The sequence below is a fragment of the Ovis aries genome, chromosome 8 (genome assembly GCF_016772045.2).
Source record: "Ovis aries strain OAR_USU_Benz2616 breed Rambouillet chromosome 8, ARS-UI_Ramb_v3.0, whole genome shotgun sequence".
Lineage (NCBI taxonomy): Eukaryota > Metazoa > Chordata > Mammalia > Artiodactyla > Bovidae > Ovis > Ovis aries.
The window spans coordinates 15,520,712-15,543,026 of NC_056061.1; the positions used below are offsets into that span (position 1 = coordinate 15,520,712).

The 22,315-nt window shown below is 38.3% G+C and overlaps 1 protein-coding gene across 2 annotated transcripts in view; it reads right to left on the minus strand.

Annotated features, from left to right (window-relative positions):
- The window catches only part of CLVS2 (clavesin 2), an 84,835-nt gene that overhangs the window by 53,688 nt on the left and 8,832 nt on the right, over positions 1-22,315 (minus strand). For both annotated transcript variants that reach the window (XM_012182487.4, XM_004011150.5), the window contains exon 3: positions 16,581-16,755. In XM_012182487.4, the coding sequence (XP_012037877.1) occupies positions 16,581-16,755 (175 nt within the window). The remainder of the gene's footprint in view (positions 1-16,580; positions 16,756-22,315) is intronic.

A 22,315-nucleotide genomic window follows, 5' to 3' on the forward strand; every position in this document is an offset into this window, starting at 1 on the left:
ATTAGCATAATATTTGGGATTATATAGAAGTCCGGTAGCGTCATAAAACATGCTTTTTTAAGCATGTCTGATCTTTAACTTCAAAACATATTTACATTTTCATTGACTGTTTTCCTAGGTCTTGTTGTAAATTTCCTTTGTGCTCCCCAAATGTGACCCATCACAGTTATATGTGTTAGCACTGCATAATTTTCTTAAGATGAGCAGCTGTAGCTGCTGATTCTATTAATTTTCTCATCAGACTATATCAATATCACATTAAAATAGGAGCTAATCTTTTAAACATAACACACTGTATATTTATTTGTTAATTTCCTTTCTTTTTTACTGTATATGATGACTGCTTGAAATAAACTGTTTTATGATAAAAATGCAATGTTCCTAATGATAAAATGTATAAAATGCAGAAAGTAGGAAAAAAAATTCCACCACAGTCTTAGCACTCCCGTACAATCATTGCTTAGATTCCCAAGCATTTTCTTCTTCTCTTTAACATATCATTAATGTAAATGTGATCCTATTTTATATTTGTTTCTATCATGCGCACCTAAGATTATTAATAATCCCATTGCCCATATTACCATAAATTCTTTGTAACCATTACTCCTCACAGTCGAAAGATCATCCGTCATAGAAACAACTTAGGGTTGCAGAGTCCTTCTTCGTGAGGATCTATATTCTCCCTTAGTGCATGGATTCTGAGTTTGAAAACTGTCTCAGGTCAGGAAACTAGGCATGTTATTCTACCTTTATATTCAGACAGCTGCCTTCATTCCCCCTCTCTCTCTATTCTTTGGCTGAATATTTTAAGCGAAACTTATTGTCTTCGCATCTTTCTTTCCTATAGGAGCACCATGTTTAATAACCATATCCATAGCTCCCTATGGTTGGATGAGATGGTTGGATGGCATCACCAACTCAATGGACATGAGTCTGAGCAAGCTCCGGGAGCTGGTGATGGACAGAGAAGCCTGGCATGCTGCAGTCCATGGGGTCACAAAGAGTCACACACAACTGAGCAACTGAACTGAACTAAACTGATTGCTCCCTAAGGGCTGGGCCCTTAAGATTGCCATTCCAACCTTGCTCCTCATTATAATAATTGCACCCAACATACTTCTGGTGTGTAAATGCCATCAACTGCCCAGCAGTATTTCTGAATCCAGTCATCCCCATTGCTCAGACAATCCTTTCACTGACTTTCTCTAATGTACCAGCTTGCTTTACCACAGTCCTTTTGATTAGCAGTTCCCTCGAAGCTCTCAAATGTCTAGCTACTGCACTCTCCAGTATATGCTCTTCCAAGAGTATCCCATCTTATTTCACCACAGGTGAAAAGTTTTAAGGAATGCAGGTCTTTAACACACCTTTAGTCCACCCAGAACCAGAGACGTAATCCTCCTTGCCGGACAGTTGGTGAGTTATTTAGCTGAACTAAATGTTGTTCTTATCATTGAAGAACTCATCTAGTTAAGTGAGGAGAGATATGTATAATAATCATATAAATATAAATCCCTTAATTATTTCAACAGAAAATATTTGTGATATTCCCAAGAGTGAAAAATCCTGTCTTACATCCTAAGAACAAACCAATGAGTTCTACATGTTATAAAACACAATACTTATCACACTTATTATAATCACATTTATCCATTATCTGAGCATCCCAGGTGGCACTAGTGGTAAGAACCTACCTGCCAATGCAGATAGATGTTAAAAGGCACAGGTTCGATCCCTGGGTCAGGAAGATCCCCTGGAGGATCTTTGACCTATTCTAAAGTTTGACTGTGGCAACGCACTCCAGTATTCTTGCCTGGGGAATCCCATGGACAGAAGGAGCCTGGCAGGCTGCAGTCCATAGGGTAGCATAGAATTGGACATGACTGAAGCGACTCAGCAGGCAGCACGCACCCATCATGTTACAACTTAGGAGAACAAAGGCAGGGACTGTAAATTTCTAAGAGAAAATTATCCACTTAATTTCTTAAAAGGTGGATCATTTGTTAAATATCCAGGTGGGGGAAGAGTTTCTTCCCACCTAACTTCAGTTGGTGAGTTTTGTTATGATCTGCCAAATTAGGCTAATTACATTACAGAACAACCATATTCTGTTCTAAATATGTAATCATCTTATTACATAGTTTACTTAAACTATCTTCTCTGGTACAGGGTAGGGGAAAAGTGCATGGGCAGGACTGACTGTAACCAAGTGACTTCTCCAACTAGATATCATGCCAATCTCTTTCATATATGTTACCTTATTTAATTCTCACAATAACACCAGATGGAAAGTATTAATTCTAATTTTATGTGATAACAAAGCCTAGGATCAGTTAAGAAGTCTATCTAAAACTGAAATCTGGATGTGACCATGGCCAGATTTAAACCCAGGAATACTTGATTCTAAAGCATGACCTATTCTAGCACTTGTCAAGGAGAGAGACAATTTTATTTTCAACTATACCCTATATAATTTTTGTCCAAATGACTCTTTATGAAGAAAGCATATAATCAAACCACCACTTCCCTAGCAATTTTCTTGGGTGAAAGAAAACAATCTCTTTCTTCCTTACATGGCCTTATGATGAAACACAAATCACTGTGTCATTTCTCTTACCCTATATCCAACTTTGGAAAGTCTTGTGTTTTTAAAATTAGAATATAAATAACTTATGGGAAGATTTCAAGAATAAAGCAAAGAGAGGAGATAGTTCTAACTCCAACGCCTGTACATGAGTTTCCAGTAAACAATCCCCAAAAGATAGGAGCTAAATAATAATGGAAAAGGAGACTTAAAAGCAAAACCTTGGGCCACATGAAAAACGTAGCTGTGACTCAAACACTGAATCATTGAAACCATGAGACTAAGGAATAATGAAGGAAATCTCTACTTCTGTGAGGACTGTGACCTATTCTAAGAGGTAGAAGGCTTACTCTAGAGGCTTTGTGTGTGTGTGTGTGTGTGTGTGTGTGTGTGTGTGTGTGTTAGTCACTTAGTCATGTCCAACTTTTTGCAACCCCGTGGACTGTAGCCTGCCAGGTTCCCCTGCCCATGGAATTCTCCAGGCAAGAATACTGGAGTGGGTTGCCATTTCCTTCTCCAGAGACTATTCCTGACCCAGGGATCAAACCCAGGTCTCCTGTATCGGCAGGAAGATTCTTTACTCTCTGAGCCACCAGGGAAGCCTTTAGAGGCAGTGATGGCCAGAGGAAAAACAGAACTGCAAAGTGGAAAAGATAAACCACAGCATTGGCATTCAAGGAGCTCTCCGTGGTGCTGCTCAATTCAGCCTAAGCCTCCGTTGAGGGTTTCTATGGGCTTTCCTGGCAGAGAAGGCAATGGCACCCCACTCCAGTACTCTTTGCTGGAAAATCCCATGGACGGAGGAGACTGGTGGGCTGCAGTCCATGGGGTCGCTAAGAGTCGGACACGACTGAGCATCTTCACTTTCACTTTTCACTTTCATGAATTAGAGAAGGAAATGGCAACCCACTCCAGAGTTCTTGCCTGGAGAATCCCAGGGACAGGGGAGCCTGGTGGGCTGCCATCTATGGGGTCGCGCAGAGTTGGACATGACTGAAGTGACTTAGCAGCAGCAGCAGCAGCAGCATGGGCTTTCCTGGAGGCTCAGATGGCAAAGAATCTGCTGGCAATGCAGGAATCAAAACCCAGGGTTTGATTCCTGGGTCAGGAAGATCCCCTGGAGAAGAGAATGGCAACCCACTCCAGTATTGTTGCCTGGAGAATTCCATGGACAGAAGACCCTGGTGGGCTACAGTCCATGGGATCGTGGACAGTCTCACAAAATTGAGCAACTAACACTATGCAACCCTGAAGTCACATTAGTTCTTCTTTGAGTTAATGCATGTTCCAGATCCAAATACTTACAAAGCTAGAAAACAGCCTGTTATGATTTACAGCAGAGTGCTTTTACTCTCCTTTCACTGACTAAATTACATCTCTAAGTTTAGCATATAGCAGTAACCCACTCTGATGCTGATTATCTACTTCCTATTGAGACAGCAAGCCTCAAATATCACTAAGTGTAGCTTGCTTACCAGTTCTATAGTAACCTGGCACTGTCCTATGTGGGGCAGAATGTTCTTTTCTTAGCCACTTTAGGAGACATAATGGGTTGACTGGTAGCATTTCTTTGAGGCCTTCCTTTAAAGCCAAGTGATAAAACTGCCTATCAGCCTCAGTTACTTCCTTGTTGTGTTGGTTAGTTGCTCAGTCATGTCCAAATCTTTGCAACCCCATGGACTGTAGCCTGCCAGGCTACTCTGTCCAGGGGATTCTCCAGGCAAGAATACTGGAGTGGATTGCCATTTCTTTCTCCAGGGGATCTTCCTGACCCAGGTTGCAGGTAGATTCTTTACCATCTGAGCTACAAGGAAGCTCCAAATTACTTCTTACTTGCAAATAAGCCTGGTTTTCTAAGTTTTGGAGTCTTAGTTGCAAATAAATCTGGCTTTCTAAGCTTTAGGGTCTTAGTTCTATAATGATTGGCAAAGAATTGTGGGTATATCTCTTGGAATTTTGAGGGGAGGCGAAATAAACTTACTCCATATTTCATTCCAGAAAGTTAAAGAACATAATAATAATAATACAAGCTATAACTACATAGAATAATAATAATCTATCCCTTAGATCCTTGTCTATAGATAAAAATGATGGCTCATGACCTTCATTTCTATCATCTCATGATCATAAACTATGAAATGGTTGGTTTTAAGGAGTTCAGGAGCTTCCAAGTCAATAAGGCAGACTGAATAAGCACAATTGCCTCACCTTCCCCCACAAACTTAAATGACACTAAATATTACAAACTATAATAAATTTACAACAGCATCAAAAACTAAATAGGGCAAAGTAACTTTATTAAATCAGATATTGGATTAAATTTTGAAAGATGAAAAATACATGTTCATGGCTTCTGCTTCAAGAAAGATGAAGCAATTATTTTTCCCTATTCTTATTAAGTATGGCTAAAAAGCCTGGGCACTATACATAAGACAAACATAGTTCAGTTCAGTCGCTCAGTCGTGTCTGACTCTTTGCAACCCCATGAACCACAGCATGCCAGGCTTCCCTGTCCATCACCAACTCCCGGAGTTTACTCAAACTCATGCCTATTGAGTCGGTGATGCTATCTAACCATCTCATCCTCTGTCGTCTCCTTCTCCTCCTGCCTTCAATCTTTCCCAGTGCCAGGATCTTTTTAAATAAGTCAGTTCTTCCATCAGGTGGCCAAGGTATTGGAGTTTCTGCTTCAGCATCAGTCCTTCCAATGAATATTCAGGACTGATTTCCTTCAGGATGGACTGGTTGGATCTCCTTGCTATCCAAACAAATATAAGAGGACTATAAGTGGTGCAGAGAAGGAGGCAGACCAGCTGGAGACTTTGGGATGCAAAGAAGGAAATGCTAGCAAATGCCCTGGGTTTGAATTTACTTCATGTAGCAGGAGTGGTGTTAGTCTTTCAGTTGTGTCCAGCTCTTTGTGACCCTGTGGGCTGTAGCCCGCCCTCTAGCATCCTCTGTCCATGGGATTTTCCAGGCAACAATACTGGAGTGGGTTTTATCCCAGATTTATAGTTCAGGAAATTGGCCACTGGAAACTACAATGAGCACAGACCGAAAAAAAAGCCCTAACTACAGTTTACTGCCACTGGACAGAGGACCAGGAAAGTTGCCTCGTAGCAATGCATGAAAGTTTTAGGCGATAACTAGTCTACTCCAGCCAAACACTAGAGGAGACAAACAAAAATGTGACCTCACTCCCACCCACACAAGCAAAGGATGAGAGCACCCTCACCAAGCTGTGAAGTATCCCAGCCCCCATCAGTGTCATGTAAGAGAAGACAGAGTGGGTGGTCAAGACTCTCATCCCTATTATATGGACGTTAATATCCTGGTTGTGAGATTACACAATATTTTTTCAAGACGGTACCACTGAGGAGAACATATATGAGACTTCTCTGTACTGTTTCTTATAATGGCGTGTGAATCTAAATTAACTTCAAAATAAAAATGGGATAGTTTAATTAAAAAACATGTGATCCAGGAACATTACGGTACACAGAGGATTAAGTTCACAGATACAATGTCCGTACAATAGGAATACCAGAAAGGGATCAGAGAAAAATTGAAAGGAAAGAATCACAAAAAATGTTTCTTTTTTTAAGTGAAGGATTCATTAAGGTCTGGTAGACACATAAAAAGATCTGCTCCCAGACGCATTCTTGTAAATGCCAAAGATGAAAAAAGATCCTGAAATCTTTACAGACAAAATACAGGGAGCTACAAGGTAAAAAAAAAATTCTGAATTCAGGCTTCTTGTCAGAAATAATGGATGCCTAACAACAATAAAATAATGATTTCAAAGTACTGAGGGAAATGATTTTGAGTCTATACTTCTATGTCTAGACAAAACTATCACCTAATGTGAAAATAAAAACACTTTAGAGAATGCATGCGTTCTGGAACTTTACCTCTCCTGTACTCTTACAGGAGAGAAAAAAAAAGGGAGCACTAAGAATTTAAGGACTTGAGGAAAGGAAATCTAAACAACAGTGACTACAAGTGAAATTCTCAAATTTTCTAGAACGACAGCTTAATATAGACTTAATAAACAAGAGGGAAAAAATCATAACAGGAAATAGCTACTAGAATACATTCAAGAGGAAAGTGGATTCCTTATATTAATAGTATACAATTGAAAAACTAAGTACTGATTATATAGTTTTACTTTGTTAATTTATGTGCTAAAATTATGTTGACATTTTTGCATGTTTTGACTAGATGACTCAACAATAAGTAAAACTTCAACTGGTTTTTAAAGCATTTGATAGATATTGACAAAATGGTGAAAGTTGGTGGACTCTACATCTTAAAATCTGACACTGATTTTAGCTTTTCAGTCTACGTAATAAGACTTTATAGTGAAATCTTCTCAGTGTTTCAACAGCTAGTAGTCTTTTCACAGAGTTTCTCAAAGTAGGTAATCTCAAGTTATTTAAAAAATCATGTTTTCACTTTATGAAAATTAAATCCCCAATTCAGAGGCTTTCTAACTTCCAAGGTAAAACAACAAAAGTATCACTATAGTCATCTTACATGCAGTCTTGAGACCCTAGAGGAATGATTTGCCTTTTTTCTCCTTTTAAGATCAGGATCTAAGGAGTTTGGCTTTTCTTCTCCTTTTAAAATCAGGATCTTAGGGGCATTGAACTGATTGAATCACACACCTTTGTAACAGAGATACAGCTAAGTGATCCAGGTGCATAGAAATTGCCAGCACCCCTACCTAGGCAAAGCTAGCTGAGTACAGAGATTCCAATTAGTGCATAGGATGAATTGTAGGAAAACTGCATTTACTCCTTTGAGCTTGAATGTTGGAATTAAACTTTCTTGAAACACTAATTATCACTTCTTTTCAGAGGACATAAGCAAACATGCTATAAAGAGCTGACAGAAGAGTCATCAAGGCCATTTTAGGGAACCAGCCTTGCAACGAGGTGTCCCCCATCCCTCTTGCGAGGAGGCTCCCAAGCTACATTTCTTCACCTCCTTTAGAGTTATGCATGTCGACTTGACCAAGCTTTCTAGCCAATAGAATTCAAATAAAGCAATGTACACTGTTTTCAGCTTTGGCCCATAGAAATGCTATCATATGTGTTTCTCCATGCTTTTTCACCTTATAGGGAAATGTAATGTAACTGAACAAAGTGACCTGGGAAACCACACATAGAAAACGGCACGGTAACAAGGTGGAAGGAACATGGGTTACTGACTCAGTAGGAAAAGCAACATATGTGGATCAAAGACTCTATCTGACTTCACCATGAGATGGCTAAGCCAATGCACACATGTTTGTGTGTTACAGCAGCTATCGCTACCTTTTGTAATTACCTCACAGACACCTACATCTTAAAATTCCAATGATTGAAGCCTTGCTGTTGACTTGAAGTCACACTATAATTCACTGTGCATGAAATATTAGCCCAGGAGAAACACAAGGAGACATTCCTCTTATGAGTTTATTGTGACTTTTCCAATTGCAGAAACTGAAGAAAATTAAGACCATTAAAACCAAATCCTCAGAATGGTTATAATGAAGAATAAAGTGAAAGTCACTCGGTCATGTCCCATGCTTTGAGATCCCATGGACTATACAGCCCATGGCATTCTCCAGGCCAGAATACTAGAGTGGGTAGCCTTTTCCTTCTCCAGGGGATCTTCCCAACCCTGGGATCGAACCCAGGTCTCCCACATTGCAGGAAGATTCTTTACCAACTGAGCTCTCAGGGAAGCCCTGATATGAAGAATAAAGAGTATTTTAATTTCTAGATCAATCTTGAGAATATAACAAGACTGCTATTTATGGACGGAACAGAAAAACTGCTCACCTCCCAAATTCTGGCAACATGGTACTAGAATTTTAAAACCTAAGAAAACAAAAATGACACCTTAATTTGTGATTTTTAAAGGTTTTGATTTAGAATCCAGGAGGTTACATTTATGAAGGGGAAATGACTAAGCATTTGAGAGATAAGCATGTCAACTTTACTAACATCTGTAGGAAATCTGATGGCACATGGGCCTTAAACCAATTTTTTTTCAGTTTTACTAAGATGATTGACAAAAATTGAATATATATAAAGCACAAGGCATGATGTGATATGCCACAAACAGGCTAACTAACGAATCAGTCAACTCACATAATAACCTTTTTTTATGTATGCATGATAAAAAACAGTTGAGATCTACTCTCAGCAAATTTCAAGTATACAACACTTTATTATTAATTACAGTCACCATGCTACCATTAGGTCTCTGGGATTTATTTCTCTTATAACTGAAATGTTGTACCTTTGACCAGCATCTTCTTATTCCCCCCACCTTCTCCTCCCTGTTAACTATGAATTTGACTTTTTAGATCTCACATATAAATGAGACCATGTCATCCTTGTCTTTCTGCGCCTGGCTTACTTCACTTAGCATGATATCCTCAAGGTTCATCCATATTGTTGCAAATGGCAGTATTTCTTTCTTTTTTAAGGTTGCAGCTAAACTATTTTTTTGAAGATACATGAACATTCACATTTTGCCACTTTGCTTTGAAGAGAGTGAAAAAAAAATGTAGTTCTACTGGGAGAGAAGAATATATCAAGATACATTTACATTGCTAATAAAAAGAATAAGAAAGAACTTGCAGTTACTCATCTTCTTTGTTCTCCAGTTAAGGACTTGTCTAAACACAGCCAATAAAATGAAATACAGAATAATTCATATGACTTGTTCAGTTTTTCTTTCTAGATAATTACTTTCTACCCATTTATCATTATCTCAATGACTCAAACAGAAAGATTATTTGCTTCCTTCCCTCTTGTTGCTTAAATTATTTGACTATTTGGAAAAAAAAAAGATAACTAGTCTCCTTTTCAGTGGCTGAAAGTGTAGAGGTATTAAATTTTATTGATACTTATTGATATACTCTACTTCAATTCAGTAAGTGTATGTTAAGTAAATCTAGAGCACTCATCTCTTCTTTTGTCAAGGTTGACAGCTACTTCCTATAACTAGACATTTTAAATAGATTTAACTAAAATATTAAAAAAACAGCAGTTTTAATGCAAGGAAAAAATTGTGATATATACGCAGATATACATGTATATAGGCACATAAATGTGATGTGTGTATGCGTTTATATGTATATAGAATTAACTTAGCCTGTTAGCAAAGATTATATAATCCTTAGCCTCCTTGCTGAACTAAATATTATATATAGCTTTTACAAGCCTATGGTCAGCTTTTAAAAAGATTTCAGCATTCTACTTCTGAGGACTAAACCTCTCAACCAAACCACATTATCACATCATGAAATACAGTAACTAGAGTTTTCACTTATTTGGTTTTAGGTTAAGAAACAACTGAAAGGAAGCACACTTAGCTCAGACAGCGAAGCATGTGATGCACAAAATGTCACTTTTTTTATACACTGCCCTTGTCACTGTTTCTCAATACGGTTCTGCCTGTGCATACAAAATGTGGCAATAAATGCTCCCACCTCCAGGCTGTCTGAATGAATACAGTTCATGAGGCCGTGTGTTCATTTTCAAAAAGATAGCTATTGTTTCAGACCTCTCCCATCAATGCACCATCATGCTGCCTTAAATTTACAAGGTAGCTTGCACGCAAGAGGTTTCTGCTATTGTCCAAAGTTAATAAGCATGAAAACTATTGGCAGGTTAACAACCATTGGAAAAAACAGTTGCAAAGCAGAGGCCTTTTGTTTTATTATGAAAGCCTAATTTACTCAAGATCTCACTGACTTCCTTTTTAATATTCTCTCATAACCGTCCAACATACAAACACACACACACACACACACACACACACACACACACGTACAGTTTCAAAGCTAGTGAGAATTGTGGGTAAGATCGGGAAGACTAAATAATCTAATACAAGACTGAAGTTAATGGAGCTCTTCACCCGCTGGCCTTGGATAGGGATATTCCAAGTCATTAGCATGGCCTCTGCTTTTGGCAAGATCCCCTAGGTAGGACTGGGCTTCCAAACAGTTAGAGCCAGAATTTGTAGTGGCAGCACTCTCAGCCTTCTGCATGAATGACCAGAGCTCTCAGAGCTAGCAGACTGGTGGCTGTTAGCAACACTGGACCCTTGAGTCAAAAGAAAGGGCCAGCACTAAGTACTGTGAATTGATTACATACTCTATTCTTTCACAAGTCCTATTTATTAAGGGTTCTTACAAAATTTGGCACTGATTTAGGCACTTTGTGACAGTCCTACATCTGAGTCTTATGTAGCAATTCAAAGAGCTATTCAATTCCTTGTTACAGCCAAACCCCTTGCCAGCAAGCCACGTCCTGACTACATTATGTACTTTTCAGCAGATGGAGTTTGGGGATTCCTGTGAAATTGTGAAAGCAAAAGCACAGAGACTCAGCAGGACAGAGCTAAGGGGGAATAGCAGACAAACGCATCCAAAAAGGCAACAAACAACAGAGTCAGGATATGCGTTTTAAAAATCACGAATAAGAGATTCAGGATTCACAAGACAGTTTGAGCCTCTCATTACCAAAGAGTTTTAAGAATTATAATATTTTATAAGAAAAAAAATTAAAACAGAGCAATAGCAACCAAAAAATATTAAAAGCATACCACTTCATTATAAGTTCAATTTCAGCTGTTCCAGGTATTTCCAAACATGCCATGTTTTAATTGGCCTCCCAGGCAGATATCTTAGAGTCAACAAGTCACATCCACTTAATCTTCTATTGATTGTTCTAAAATGCTTCTTGTTACTATGACTACCTTAATCAACTAACTTCATATAAGGTGCAGACAATTTTTTCTTTCTCGTTTCTTTCAAAAAAAAAAAAAAAAGCCTGAATTCTTTATTTCCACAAAAAATATCTGATGCTGCCTCTTATCTATCAAGGAGCACTGTGTTGGTAAAAAAAAAAAAAAATGCTTTATGCCTTTCATTTGAAAAAAAAATGTTTGAAGAATCTGCAGAAAGAAAGCCTACAGAATTGCCTTGGATCAATATGATGAGTGGCTTACCAATCTGTGGTGGTGAGGATAAAAGTTTTCTTTGGCTATCAGAAAAGTGCCTTGCCCTTGTCCTTCATCACAGGGAACTGGGAGGCTTGTAGTCACTCAAGGAGACCACTCACTGGGAAGAAGAAAATAGTTCTGCCCCTTGGTTTCAAAAAAAGTGCAAGGTCAGCCATTTGTGACTATTTTAGTACCTTACTATCCCGATAAAGCAATTTCACCTGTACGAAAATGTGAGGGTTTTTGGCATGGGGAGGGAAGTTACCCTAACCTGAGCTGACCCACGTTTTCGTAGGCGCAGTCTTGGAAACAACAGAGACATCAACAGGGAATGGGAGGCACAACCCACTGGATGTAAAAGAAGCTCAAGGATGCATTATACAAAACAAGGACTATGTGTAATATTTTATAATAACTGCAAATGGAAAATTGTACAATATTTTTTAATGTTTAAACAACAGGAACAACAAGATTCATGGAAGATATTCATTCTTTGGAATCCAGACAACCTGCACTCAAGCCTTGATATCTGTTGAGAAAATTTAGGTAAGTGTCTTAAACTCCCTGAAGTTTCATTATCTGTCCTATAAAAAGGGACCAGTATAAGTACCTCTAGGGAAGTTTGGGGGTTCTCTATATCTAACTCTTCCTCCTTTGATCCCGGTCATTTCTTTTACTCGCCAGATCTTTCCAAAACAGAGGGATGACCAGGTCACTTTTCTATCCCGAACATCCCCATGTCTGGAGAACACAGGTCAAACCACAAAGCATGCCTTCCTCCAGTCCAAAGAGCCAGGTCTCAGGCTGTCTGTCCCAGATCATCTCTGGTCACTCGTTTCATTTCTCACTCTAGCTACATCAGATCAGACTTACCACATACTGTCAATGCTTTATAACAGCTGTTGCTGTTGTTTAGTTGCTAAGTCATGTTTGACTCTTTTGCAACCCCATGGCTTGTACCCCACCAGGCTCCTCTGTCCATGGGATTCCCCAGGCAAGAATACTGGAGTGGGTTGCCATTTCTTTGTCCAAGGAATCATCCTGACCCAAGGATCAAACCCATGTCTCCTGCATTAGCAGGAGAATTCTTTATAGCTGAGCCGTGAGGTAAACCTTTTTTAAATAGCTATATATTTGTTCAAATTACCTCCCTAAAGTTTCCTTGTCCAAACTGTTCTTCTGCCCTTATCCACTTAGCAAACTCTTGCTCATCCCTTAAGGCCAAAACTATCTCTACCATCACCACCATTCCAACTGCGCTTGGAGTTTCTGGCCTAAAAAAACAAAGATTAATTTTTACCAGGTGAAAAAAAACTCATTTTTTGCCTGGCTTTCACCAAGAAAAAATATACTATTTGGCACCTACTATGAAAATATCTAGATGCCATTTAACCACAAAGTGAAGCGATTTTTAAAAAATGTAATCTGAGCATCTATAACCTGAGCATTTAAGACAAAGTATGATATTTTTCAGATTCCCAAAGTCAATCATCTTTAAGTCTTCACACTCAAGGTAGTCACTGAATTGTGAGAAAATCAGCACACATCCAGAAAGAAATGCCACTTGAAAAATGAGCTTATCCACATCAATTACTTTGATCATTAATATCACCTGCTAGGTGCAAGATGTATCACTTCTAATTTAATACTTTAAAATTGGTATAAATGAATAGACTGACATCCAAACAAGTTAAGTAATTTGCTCAAATATTTGATATGTGGCTGGGCTGCCATCCAAATCTAGGCCTGTCTGCCTCTATAGCCCATTCTTTCTCCCTATTGGCCTTGTACTGTGAACAGGGGTGGACATTATAGCAATAGCCTATATATTTTATCCAAAGTATAAGGTGCTATCTCCAGTTGAGTCACTCAAAATACTTGAGAAAAAAGGGGATTGGTGAGGGTAGACAGGTTACATAATCGCCTCAAAACGATGAGAGATAAGCCCTCTTCAAAACATAGTAACATCTCATTAATAATATATATCATTAAAACAAGGTTCCTCCCTGGCATTAGACCTACTGGTAGCTTTTCTTACTTCGGGTTCAGTTCTCTAGGATATATTTTATGCTTGATAAAGTAGGCTTCCCAGGTGGTCCCACCTGCAATGCGGGAGATGTTTGATCCCTGTGTCAGGAAGATCCCCTGGAGAAGAAAATGGCAACTCACTCCAGTATTCTCGCCTGGAACCCCATGAACAAAGGAGCCTGGTGGGCTACAGTCCATGGGGCTCCCAAAAGAGTTGGACATGACTTAGCAACTAAACAACAAGTAAAAGTAACAATATTATAGCAGGATGATAGCATGATATAAATGATCACTGAGTTATTAAAAATATTTTTACCTCTTAATTTCTCCAATTGAGTTAATCAGAAGGGGTTTCTTATTGTAGTGTTGGTGATGATCTTAGTGATAGTGATAACTGTATTTAACAAACAAAAATTGCGTATATGTATCTTTACTTCAAATATTTTATGATCTTATGTTAATCTCAAAATAAGTTTATTCAAGCTCTGCATGAAACATGTCTCATTATACAATAGTATTTCTCACATAGTAAATGTAAAATAAAACAGTTTTAATTAGAAAAGTCAGAAAATGTTACTTTCGTAGGTAAAACTGAGTATGAAGCACACATGGAACATTTTTAGCGCATCTTACATTCCTATTCAGAATCACCATTGTTTGCAGATACCAGTCTAGACACAGACACAGATATAGATATGGAGCATTTAAAATCAATCTGAGGAGAAGCTACCACAATGAGAAGCCCGCGCACCACAATGAAGAATAGCCCCCGGCTCACCACAAGTAGTGAAAGCCCGCATGCAGCAATGAAGACCTGGCGCAGCCAAAAAAAAAAAAGATTAAATTAAAAAGAAATTAATTTGAACCAAGGAAAAACTGAGTTTAAAAGTAGTAACATGTCAAATGTATTCCCAGGAGGAATTCACTTCTTTTAAGTGGCTTCCCAATCAGCAACCAGGAGCAATCAAGGTCCCAGTAGCAAGGAAAGGGAATTGGGAGTGATGGCGGATAGAGACAAGGAAGTTCAGTAGAGGTCCCTGCAGGGAGAGGGGACCATTTGCCTCTCTAACACAAGCACAGACGTTGACTCTGACTGTAGCTCTTGCTGTGCTGACTCTCAGCACTTAAAAAGTCCTAACTGGGGCCGTGAGTCATGGGAAGCTCCCAAATATGTACAAGCTCCCAAGCATGTTTTTTTCTCCAGTGATGACTTATTACTATTAAATGACTCCATAAAGTGTGTAAATTAGTAAATAGCAAGATTCTAGGCCTATCCTTAAGGTGGTTTTTTTCAATCTTTCAGAAATAATATAAGTTATCCAGTTCTTCATGTGCTGAAGGCCTAGCCTATGCTTCTTGCCAGCGAAACTGGAATCACAATAGTCAAGGGCTAAGTTACCATTCTGTGTCAAGCAATATGCTGGCGGTAACTAATTTTCTCTGTGAAGAACACTTTACATGCTGCTGGCAATAGGGCAGAATTAGGACTGATTCTACCTGATATACACATTTCCAAGTGTTGCCCTCTCTCCAACCCATATTAACTATCTCTATGGAGTTGAAAAGAAAATGTTGTTCAAGATAAGGTAGCAGCCAGGCTGACTCACCAGGACCAAGTCAAGAAGCTGCATCAGGCAAAACATATTCGTATAAAAAAAATCAGTTTTTTATTCACTCCAGAGACAAAACCCAAACTGTGAATTCAATTTGGTTAGGATGCCCTGCTGCTTGGAAAAGTGACCCTATTATAGGGCGTCATCATCCATCAATTTAGACATAGACAGAGTCTATGACTATGACTCTAGGACTCTATGACATAGACACAGTCAGAAATTATCATGAAGAAGGCAGGAGGAAAAGGGGATGACAGAGGTTGAGATGGCTGGATGGTATGACCGACTTGATGGACATAAGTCTGAGTAAACTCCAGGAGTTGGTGATGGACAGGGAGGCCTGGTGTGCTGCAGTCCATGGGGTTGCAAAGAGTTGGACACGACTGAGCAACTGAACTGAACTGAACTGAACTGAGAGCTCCAGATAATTTTAGCTTTTTGACTTAAAGAAAACTAACATCTTGGCCTAATGAATGACAAAGATAAAATTAGTTATTTTACGATATTTTCATTGGTACAAGTTACCAAAAGTTAACTGCTGCAAAATTCTAAAATGCACATTGAACACACTGAGAATAAATACTGAATAACATCACTTAAGAATTAATTTGCAAATCTTTTTAAGACTTTAAATTTTATTCCGTAAATATTATATATAAAGTAGCAGACAGCAGAGAGTAGAAGAAGGACATCCTAAAAGCTAAAAAGAAATTGTCAATATTAGGTTTATAACATGCCACTAAATAATAATTGATTTTCTATTTCATAATCTGCAACCAGGTAAACGTCATTCACTGGAAGATGTACCATTCCTATGTCAATTCCACATGATGGCCCCTCCACAAAAAAAAAAAAAAAAAGCAACAAAAATCCAAATTAAATCTAAAGAAGTAATTCAAAACAGTGATTCCACATCTTAGGCGTGAAAATACATATTGATTGACTGGCTTTCCAACAGTTATTGGACCACATCCCCCAAATTCACCAGGTTAAATGTAATAATGAAGCAAACATTTAGCTAATTAACAACTATACACAGACAAAGAAAGGGCAACAAAAACCTAAATAGCTAATAATTAAGATCCAGATTTTGTTCTGATGAGCAAGATAAAAATCTCAGCTCATCCACTTAACGTTTAGACATAGTGAAGGCTTTGCCAAGTACCACAAAATTCCCTTCATTGAAAGGCCCACATCTTCTAGCTTTTCTTCTATGATCCTTTTTCCTATTAGTGTTTCAGTGTTTGTGCTTAAAAACTAGTTTTTAAATTTTTATTATTATTATTTAAGTAAGACATCTTGTTACTCTACTAGAGATAAGCCAAACATGGTAATCTGTAAATCATTACCTGAAGGCCTTCGATAGCCAAGCGAAGCATGCTTGGTGTCAGTTTAGAAGCTTGCTTGAAGGTGAAGTTACTCCAGTCTATGATCAAAACAAATCCATTCACCTGAAGCTCAGGATCTTCAATCATGGCTTCTAAAGAAAGTAAGATGGCACGCAAAATATCCACCAGCGTGTACCTATCAGCAACAGAAAGTACTGCATTAAATCTGACAACCACCATTTGTAGAAACTATGGAATGTCTTTAGCATACTAAAAATTCCCTTTAAAATACCTCAGAAAGCTTAAGGAAAATATTTTGTTTAAACATCTTCTAAGATGAAGTTTACTTTATTCACTATACTCAGGGGACATATTAGAACTTAACATGCATTTTAGCAAAACAAATTCCAATGCTTTTGAAAATTCTATACATATTTTATAATCATTCCTTTTCCTTGCAGGCCTCCTTATAACCTTACAAAATCTCATTTTTAGCAAATGTTCTATTCTGTAAAAATTAGGCATGGTCCTTTTAAATAGTTCAGGAATGCTTTTAAAAGTACTGACATTTCATATCTTCACATGTGAAAAATTTGAGACTGAGATTTGAAGGAGTTTCATCAATAAACAGCACCATATGTAAACAGTTGTGGTTGAAAGTGTCAACCGATTTTAATGACTTGGACTGAATGTATATCATAAAGATAAAAGAAAAGAAAAAAGGAAAGGTGGGATGGACAGAAAGAAAGGAAAATCAGTAAAATCAATGAAAATAAAAGGGAAAATGTATCTGCCTGTTATTACATAGGCCACCCACATTCAGGAGTTGAGTCTTTATCTTTTTCTACCTTGCAGCTTAGCACAGTCCCTGACACACTGTAAAAATCCAATAAATGCTCTTCCTTTCTTGTAAAACGGAGCTCGAGTGCAAAGACACTAATTGTACACTAAGGCATTGTCTCAACAAAGGCAGTGGAAGTAAGAAGAAAAGAAGCCAAATTTAAGAAGTATGTTTGAAGTAAACTTGTTAAAATTTAATACTTAATTAGATGTGGGGACTAAGATTGTGAGAAAAGTAAAAGATGACACACAGATTCTAGCTTCAGATCCTTGCTTTTGACAGTACCAGTAAGCTATCTAAAGTAAATGATACTTTAGATTTTACCATTTATCAAATGGTAAAATCTTTCATCAAAATCAATAATGCAAAAAAAGGATGCAATTAAGGATGGCTGGAAATGTAAAATTTGGAATAGAATAGATTGTACTTGAAAAATGGGTAGTATACCCAGGAAGATATATCAAGTAAATATCTGAGAAAGTAGATTTCAAACTCAGGAGAGAGCTCAAAATTGAAAATTCCAGAACCAAAAGCATATCAATCCCATGTTCACAGAAGTAGAGGTAATGCAATCAGAGCTGAGAGGCAAAAGAGGTAATTGTTCTAAGAGGGAATCCTCGCATTTCAAGAGAAATTAGTGCATTTATGGAAGATGTTAACAATTTTCCTTTTTTAGCACCTCTTCCAAGTTTACTTTTTTGCTCATTCAGGTGGAGGTGTCCAGGAAAAGCTAGAGAAAGAGATCCTGATATCAGGGGAGAGGTGGGATGGGGAGGGTGGTGGATTAGGGGTTGAAATCACTGGGATTTAGTGGAAGTGATGGGCTCACCAGGAAGACGTCTGAGACAATGAGCACATGTGAGGGAGTAGTTCTATTTTTACTTCTAAAAACATTTGGAGGAGAAGGGAGAAAGCGTAGTAGTTCAGAAAGGAAGGAAAAATTAACAGTGAAACCTCAGGCAATTTCTCACTTTTTCTGGGCCTCGTTTCCTCATCTGCAATATCAGCAGTTTGGAATAGAATCTCTTGAGGGTCCCAGCATTAATCAAGCAAAGGGCCTGGTGTCGGAAGACTTTAAAATGGACTCTTTTCATTGTTCCTCATTAGCTGTGTGGCCCTAGACAAGTCAATGATTTATCACTCTGAGGCTGAGTTCCTTAAATGAGAGCGTCTATGACTATCTCACAGCATCTCACTGGCAGTGGCCAGGTGAGAGGAGGGGGAATGGGAAGGGAAGTCAAAGATATGATTCAGGTGGGAGCATGTGGGCAATGCCAGGTATACAGTGTGTTCAAGAAGGGTTTGTTGGAATGCACACACGGCACACTTTTCACTGTACTGGTGAGCACACTCAGAGTGCACTAGGCAGGGTGTAATCAGAACTAAAGAATATTTGTTTCTAAATTTAACTTAAAAAGTAAAGATAATCTTTAGATAGCTTACTGCTGCTGTTATAGGCAAAGAGCAAGAGACTATTTTTAAATCTCTGGAAAGTATACAGGCTATGTATTTCATGCATTGGAGAAGGAAATGGCAACCCGCTCCAGTGTTCTTGCCTGGGGAATCCCAGGGACGGGGGAGCCTCGGGAGCTTCCGTCTATGGGGTTGCACAGAGTTGGACACGACTGGAGCGCCTTAGAAGCAGCAAGGATACGGCATCGCCCAAATACTATGTAAGTCTATAAGATACAACTTTCTGTAGAGCTCTGTCACTTATTTGTCTTTAAAACTGTAACATAAGAATGACTGAACACCTTTATCAGTCACTTCATGGCTGGCTCATCTCCTTTTTAAATATAATGGCCTAACACAGTACTGTGACCAGAACCCTATGAACTTACACAGACTGAAAAGTTTGGAGCAGGAAGACTGTATTTCTGGTTAGAATTTAAAGTGAAAAGTGTAAGTTACTCAGTCATATCTGACTCTATGCAACCTCACAGACTATACAGCCCACCAGGTTCCTCTGTCCCTGAAATTCTCCAGGCAAGAATACTGGAGTGGGTTGCCATTCCCTTCTCCAGGAGATCCTTCCAACCCAGGGATTAAACCTGGGTCTCCTGTAATGCAAGCAGATTCTTTACCATCTGAGCCACCAGGGAAGCTTGGTTAAAATTTAGCTCCCCCTCTAAAAAAATACTCACTTTAATTTTTGAAATTCATAACAGTTGAAAAAATTAAAAATTAGAACAATCCAACTTAGAACTTCCTCCCATTATGATTATTCTTAGATTTTCCTGTAAGAGTACCAAATAGAATTAAGTAAAACTTGAATTTGAAATCAGCTTTGAAAGAATGATGCACTGTATAATAATAAGAATAAACCATGACACCAGTAAGGGCTGAAAATAAGCGGTAATTTATTTTAAATAACACATTTTAAGTATGGTTTTCCAAAACTGTGTCAAATCAAGAGAAAAACTTACATGTGTATCATTATTCCAAAGGAAATAAAATAAGGTAAATCCCAGGATCATCAATAGAGTAAATCTAACCAATGTTTTTTTTTTTTAATTTAATATCTTCTTCCAAAAAGAGAATTAAATGACCTTTATATAAATTATATTAGTGTGTGTGTTTGTGTGTGCGCGTGCACTCAGTCACACAGTCATGTCCAACTCTTTGCGACCCCATGGACCTTAGCCCACCAGGCTCCTCTGTTCACGGGATTTTTCAGGCAAGTGTATTGGAGTGGGTTGCCATTTCCTCCTCCAGGGATCTTCCCAGCTCAGGGATCAAACCCTCATCTCCTGTATCTAGTGCATTGGCGGGTGGATCCTTTTCTGACCTGCCCTTTGAATGCAGTTAGCTTGAGGTGTTTTTCTATTTCTTTTATTAGAAGTATACATTATATACTACACATTTAATAGAAGAAATATAAAAACATTCTAGCTATTAATAACGGCATTTAAAGGGCAGGTCAAAACCATTCTTGATGTTCCAATCCTCTGTTGTCAAACATGTCACATTACTACCATTAGCAGCTCAGCAGGTTATTCCTAAGCAGAACATTATTACATGCCAAAGTCCATAAAATATCTTCTGAAGAAATGGAGTATTTTATGAATTTTCTGTCTTTAGGAACCTGACTTTCATTATCCTTGTTAAAACTATTTTCTAACTGCTGTACTTCACAAATTAGATGTTACTACAGTAAGCATTTCTAAAGCTCATGTTTGAGGTTTACACCCCAATTATAGTAGATCCACCATTGCTATTCTTCCCTTCTACATTGAAAGCCATAAACAATAAACCAACATGTTAATCGAGCTCTTGACTCCTAACTGCTCCTTCCCAAAGCAGCATCGGGTAAAGTCTGCATCCGAAATCGACTTGGAGATGATGAAATAATGACACCAGTAAGGAATTTACAACTTGGGACTATGTAAACCATTGCTCTTAAATCAAAGCTGCTACAATATGTAAAAAAATATATATATATAGTCCTTTTTTTTTTTTTTTTTTTTTTTACTATCTGAGTGATCAAGAGCAGGGAAGCCTCTTCTCCTGCCTCTGACCTTGCAAGGTTTTGGGGAGTTGCCTGGCCTGTGCTTCTCTCCTGGGGTTCACAAGGTCTCATCCCCTACTAGAGCTGACCATCAGTGCAAAGAGCAACACAAATCACAAACATGTCATTTCCTTCCTACTCTCCAGCCCTTTCTTCAGCCTGACAATGAAAAATTGGCATCTTGGCATCACATTGAGCAGCACAACAGCAAGCAGCTTGCCTTGGTCATTAAATCAATCAGCCATTATTAAATTCTTCATTAAGGCTGCCCCCAACCCTCAGCTTTCATTAAGCCACATTTCCTAATGTCTAAAGCACTTGTGTTAGAAAGGTGCTAGAGGGAGAGACAAAGGAGCAGAATTACCTTCATTAATGCCTTGGGGTATCATTGGTGCTAAAGATGATGAATCCATCAAGGTGCTTTATATCACTGAGTGGTAATAATAATATCTCTATCTGTGTAACCATTTAAGATTTCCAAAGCAATTTTAAAAGCATTATCTTAATCTCAAAATAAGCCCAAAGTCTCTGTGCATGGCTTAGTTCCTATTATTTTGAAGATAAAGACACAGAGGAGGTCTCAGAGAATTTAGAGTTTTTCTGAAATCACTGTAAGAGTAAAACTGGAAGCCTAGATGAGAAGCTAGGTCTTTCTGACACCACAGAGCTCTCTACTCGTTACGGTGCCAGCACCTAGAACAGAGTTTGATGAATAGCTGTTCTGTGTTTTTATGTGTCAGTGGCATAATGTACATCAGAAGAAGGATCAGAAAGTCGATACCAACATGGCACCAGGCCAGGTATCAGGCCAGCTCCAGTCTGGTCCCAGCAAGGGGCTTTGGCAGAAGGAAAACATCAAGACATCTTGAGTCAGAATGGAAAGACGCTAAGTCTCTACAAACTTTGGAGGCAATATGAAATCCAAAATCATCACACCATCACTAGGCATATGAAGCTGTCTCAGCCTTGCTGAGTATTTTCCAGAATTTTACTGCTATGGAAACATAGGTGAGTGAGAACAAGAAAATAACTGGAAATGAAACACCTAGAGGAAAAATGTCTTTCTTTGGGGGAAAAAAAAAAAGTTTAAAACTGTGCACCTAGTGCCACCAAAATGAAATAAAACAGAATGAAGTCGTGTGCAAACATTGGAAAGGCAACTCTTCCCCAGGGCAGAATACTCTGCTTACTTAGCTGCTTAGTACAGTTTTTGTCTTAAGAATATTTATTCTACCAACTTAACTTTCTGTGCCTAATTGTCTACATTCTGATGTTTAACCACGATTTTCTAAACCATAGATGGATTTTTTTAATTATCAGGGCTTGCTTTTTTGGATATATTTGGTTTTTTTTCCCAGATTTATGTTGGTTCACTATCTGTACACACAAAACAAGTTTGACCAGTTC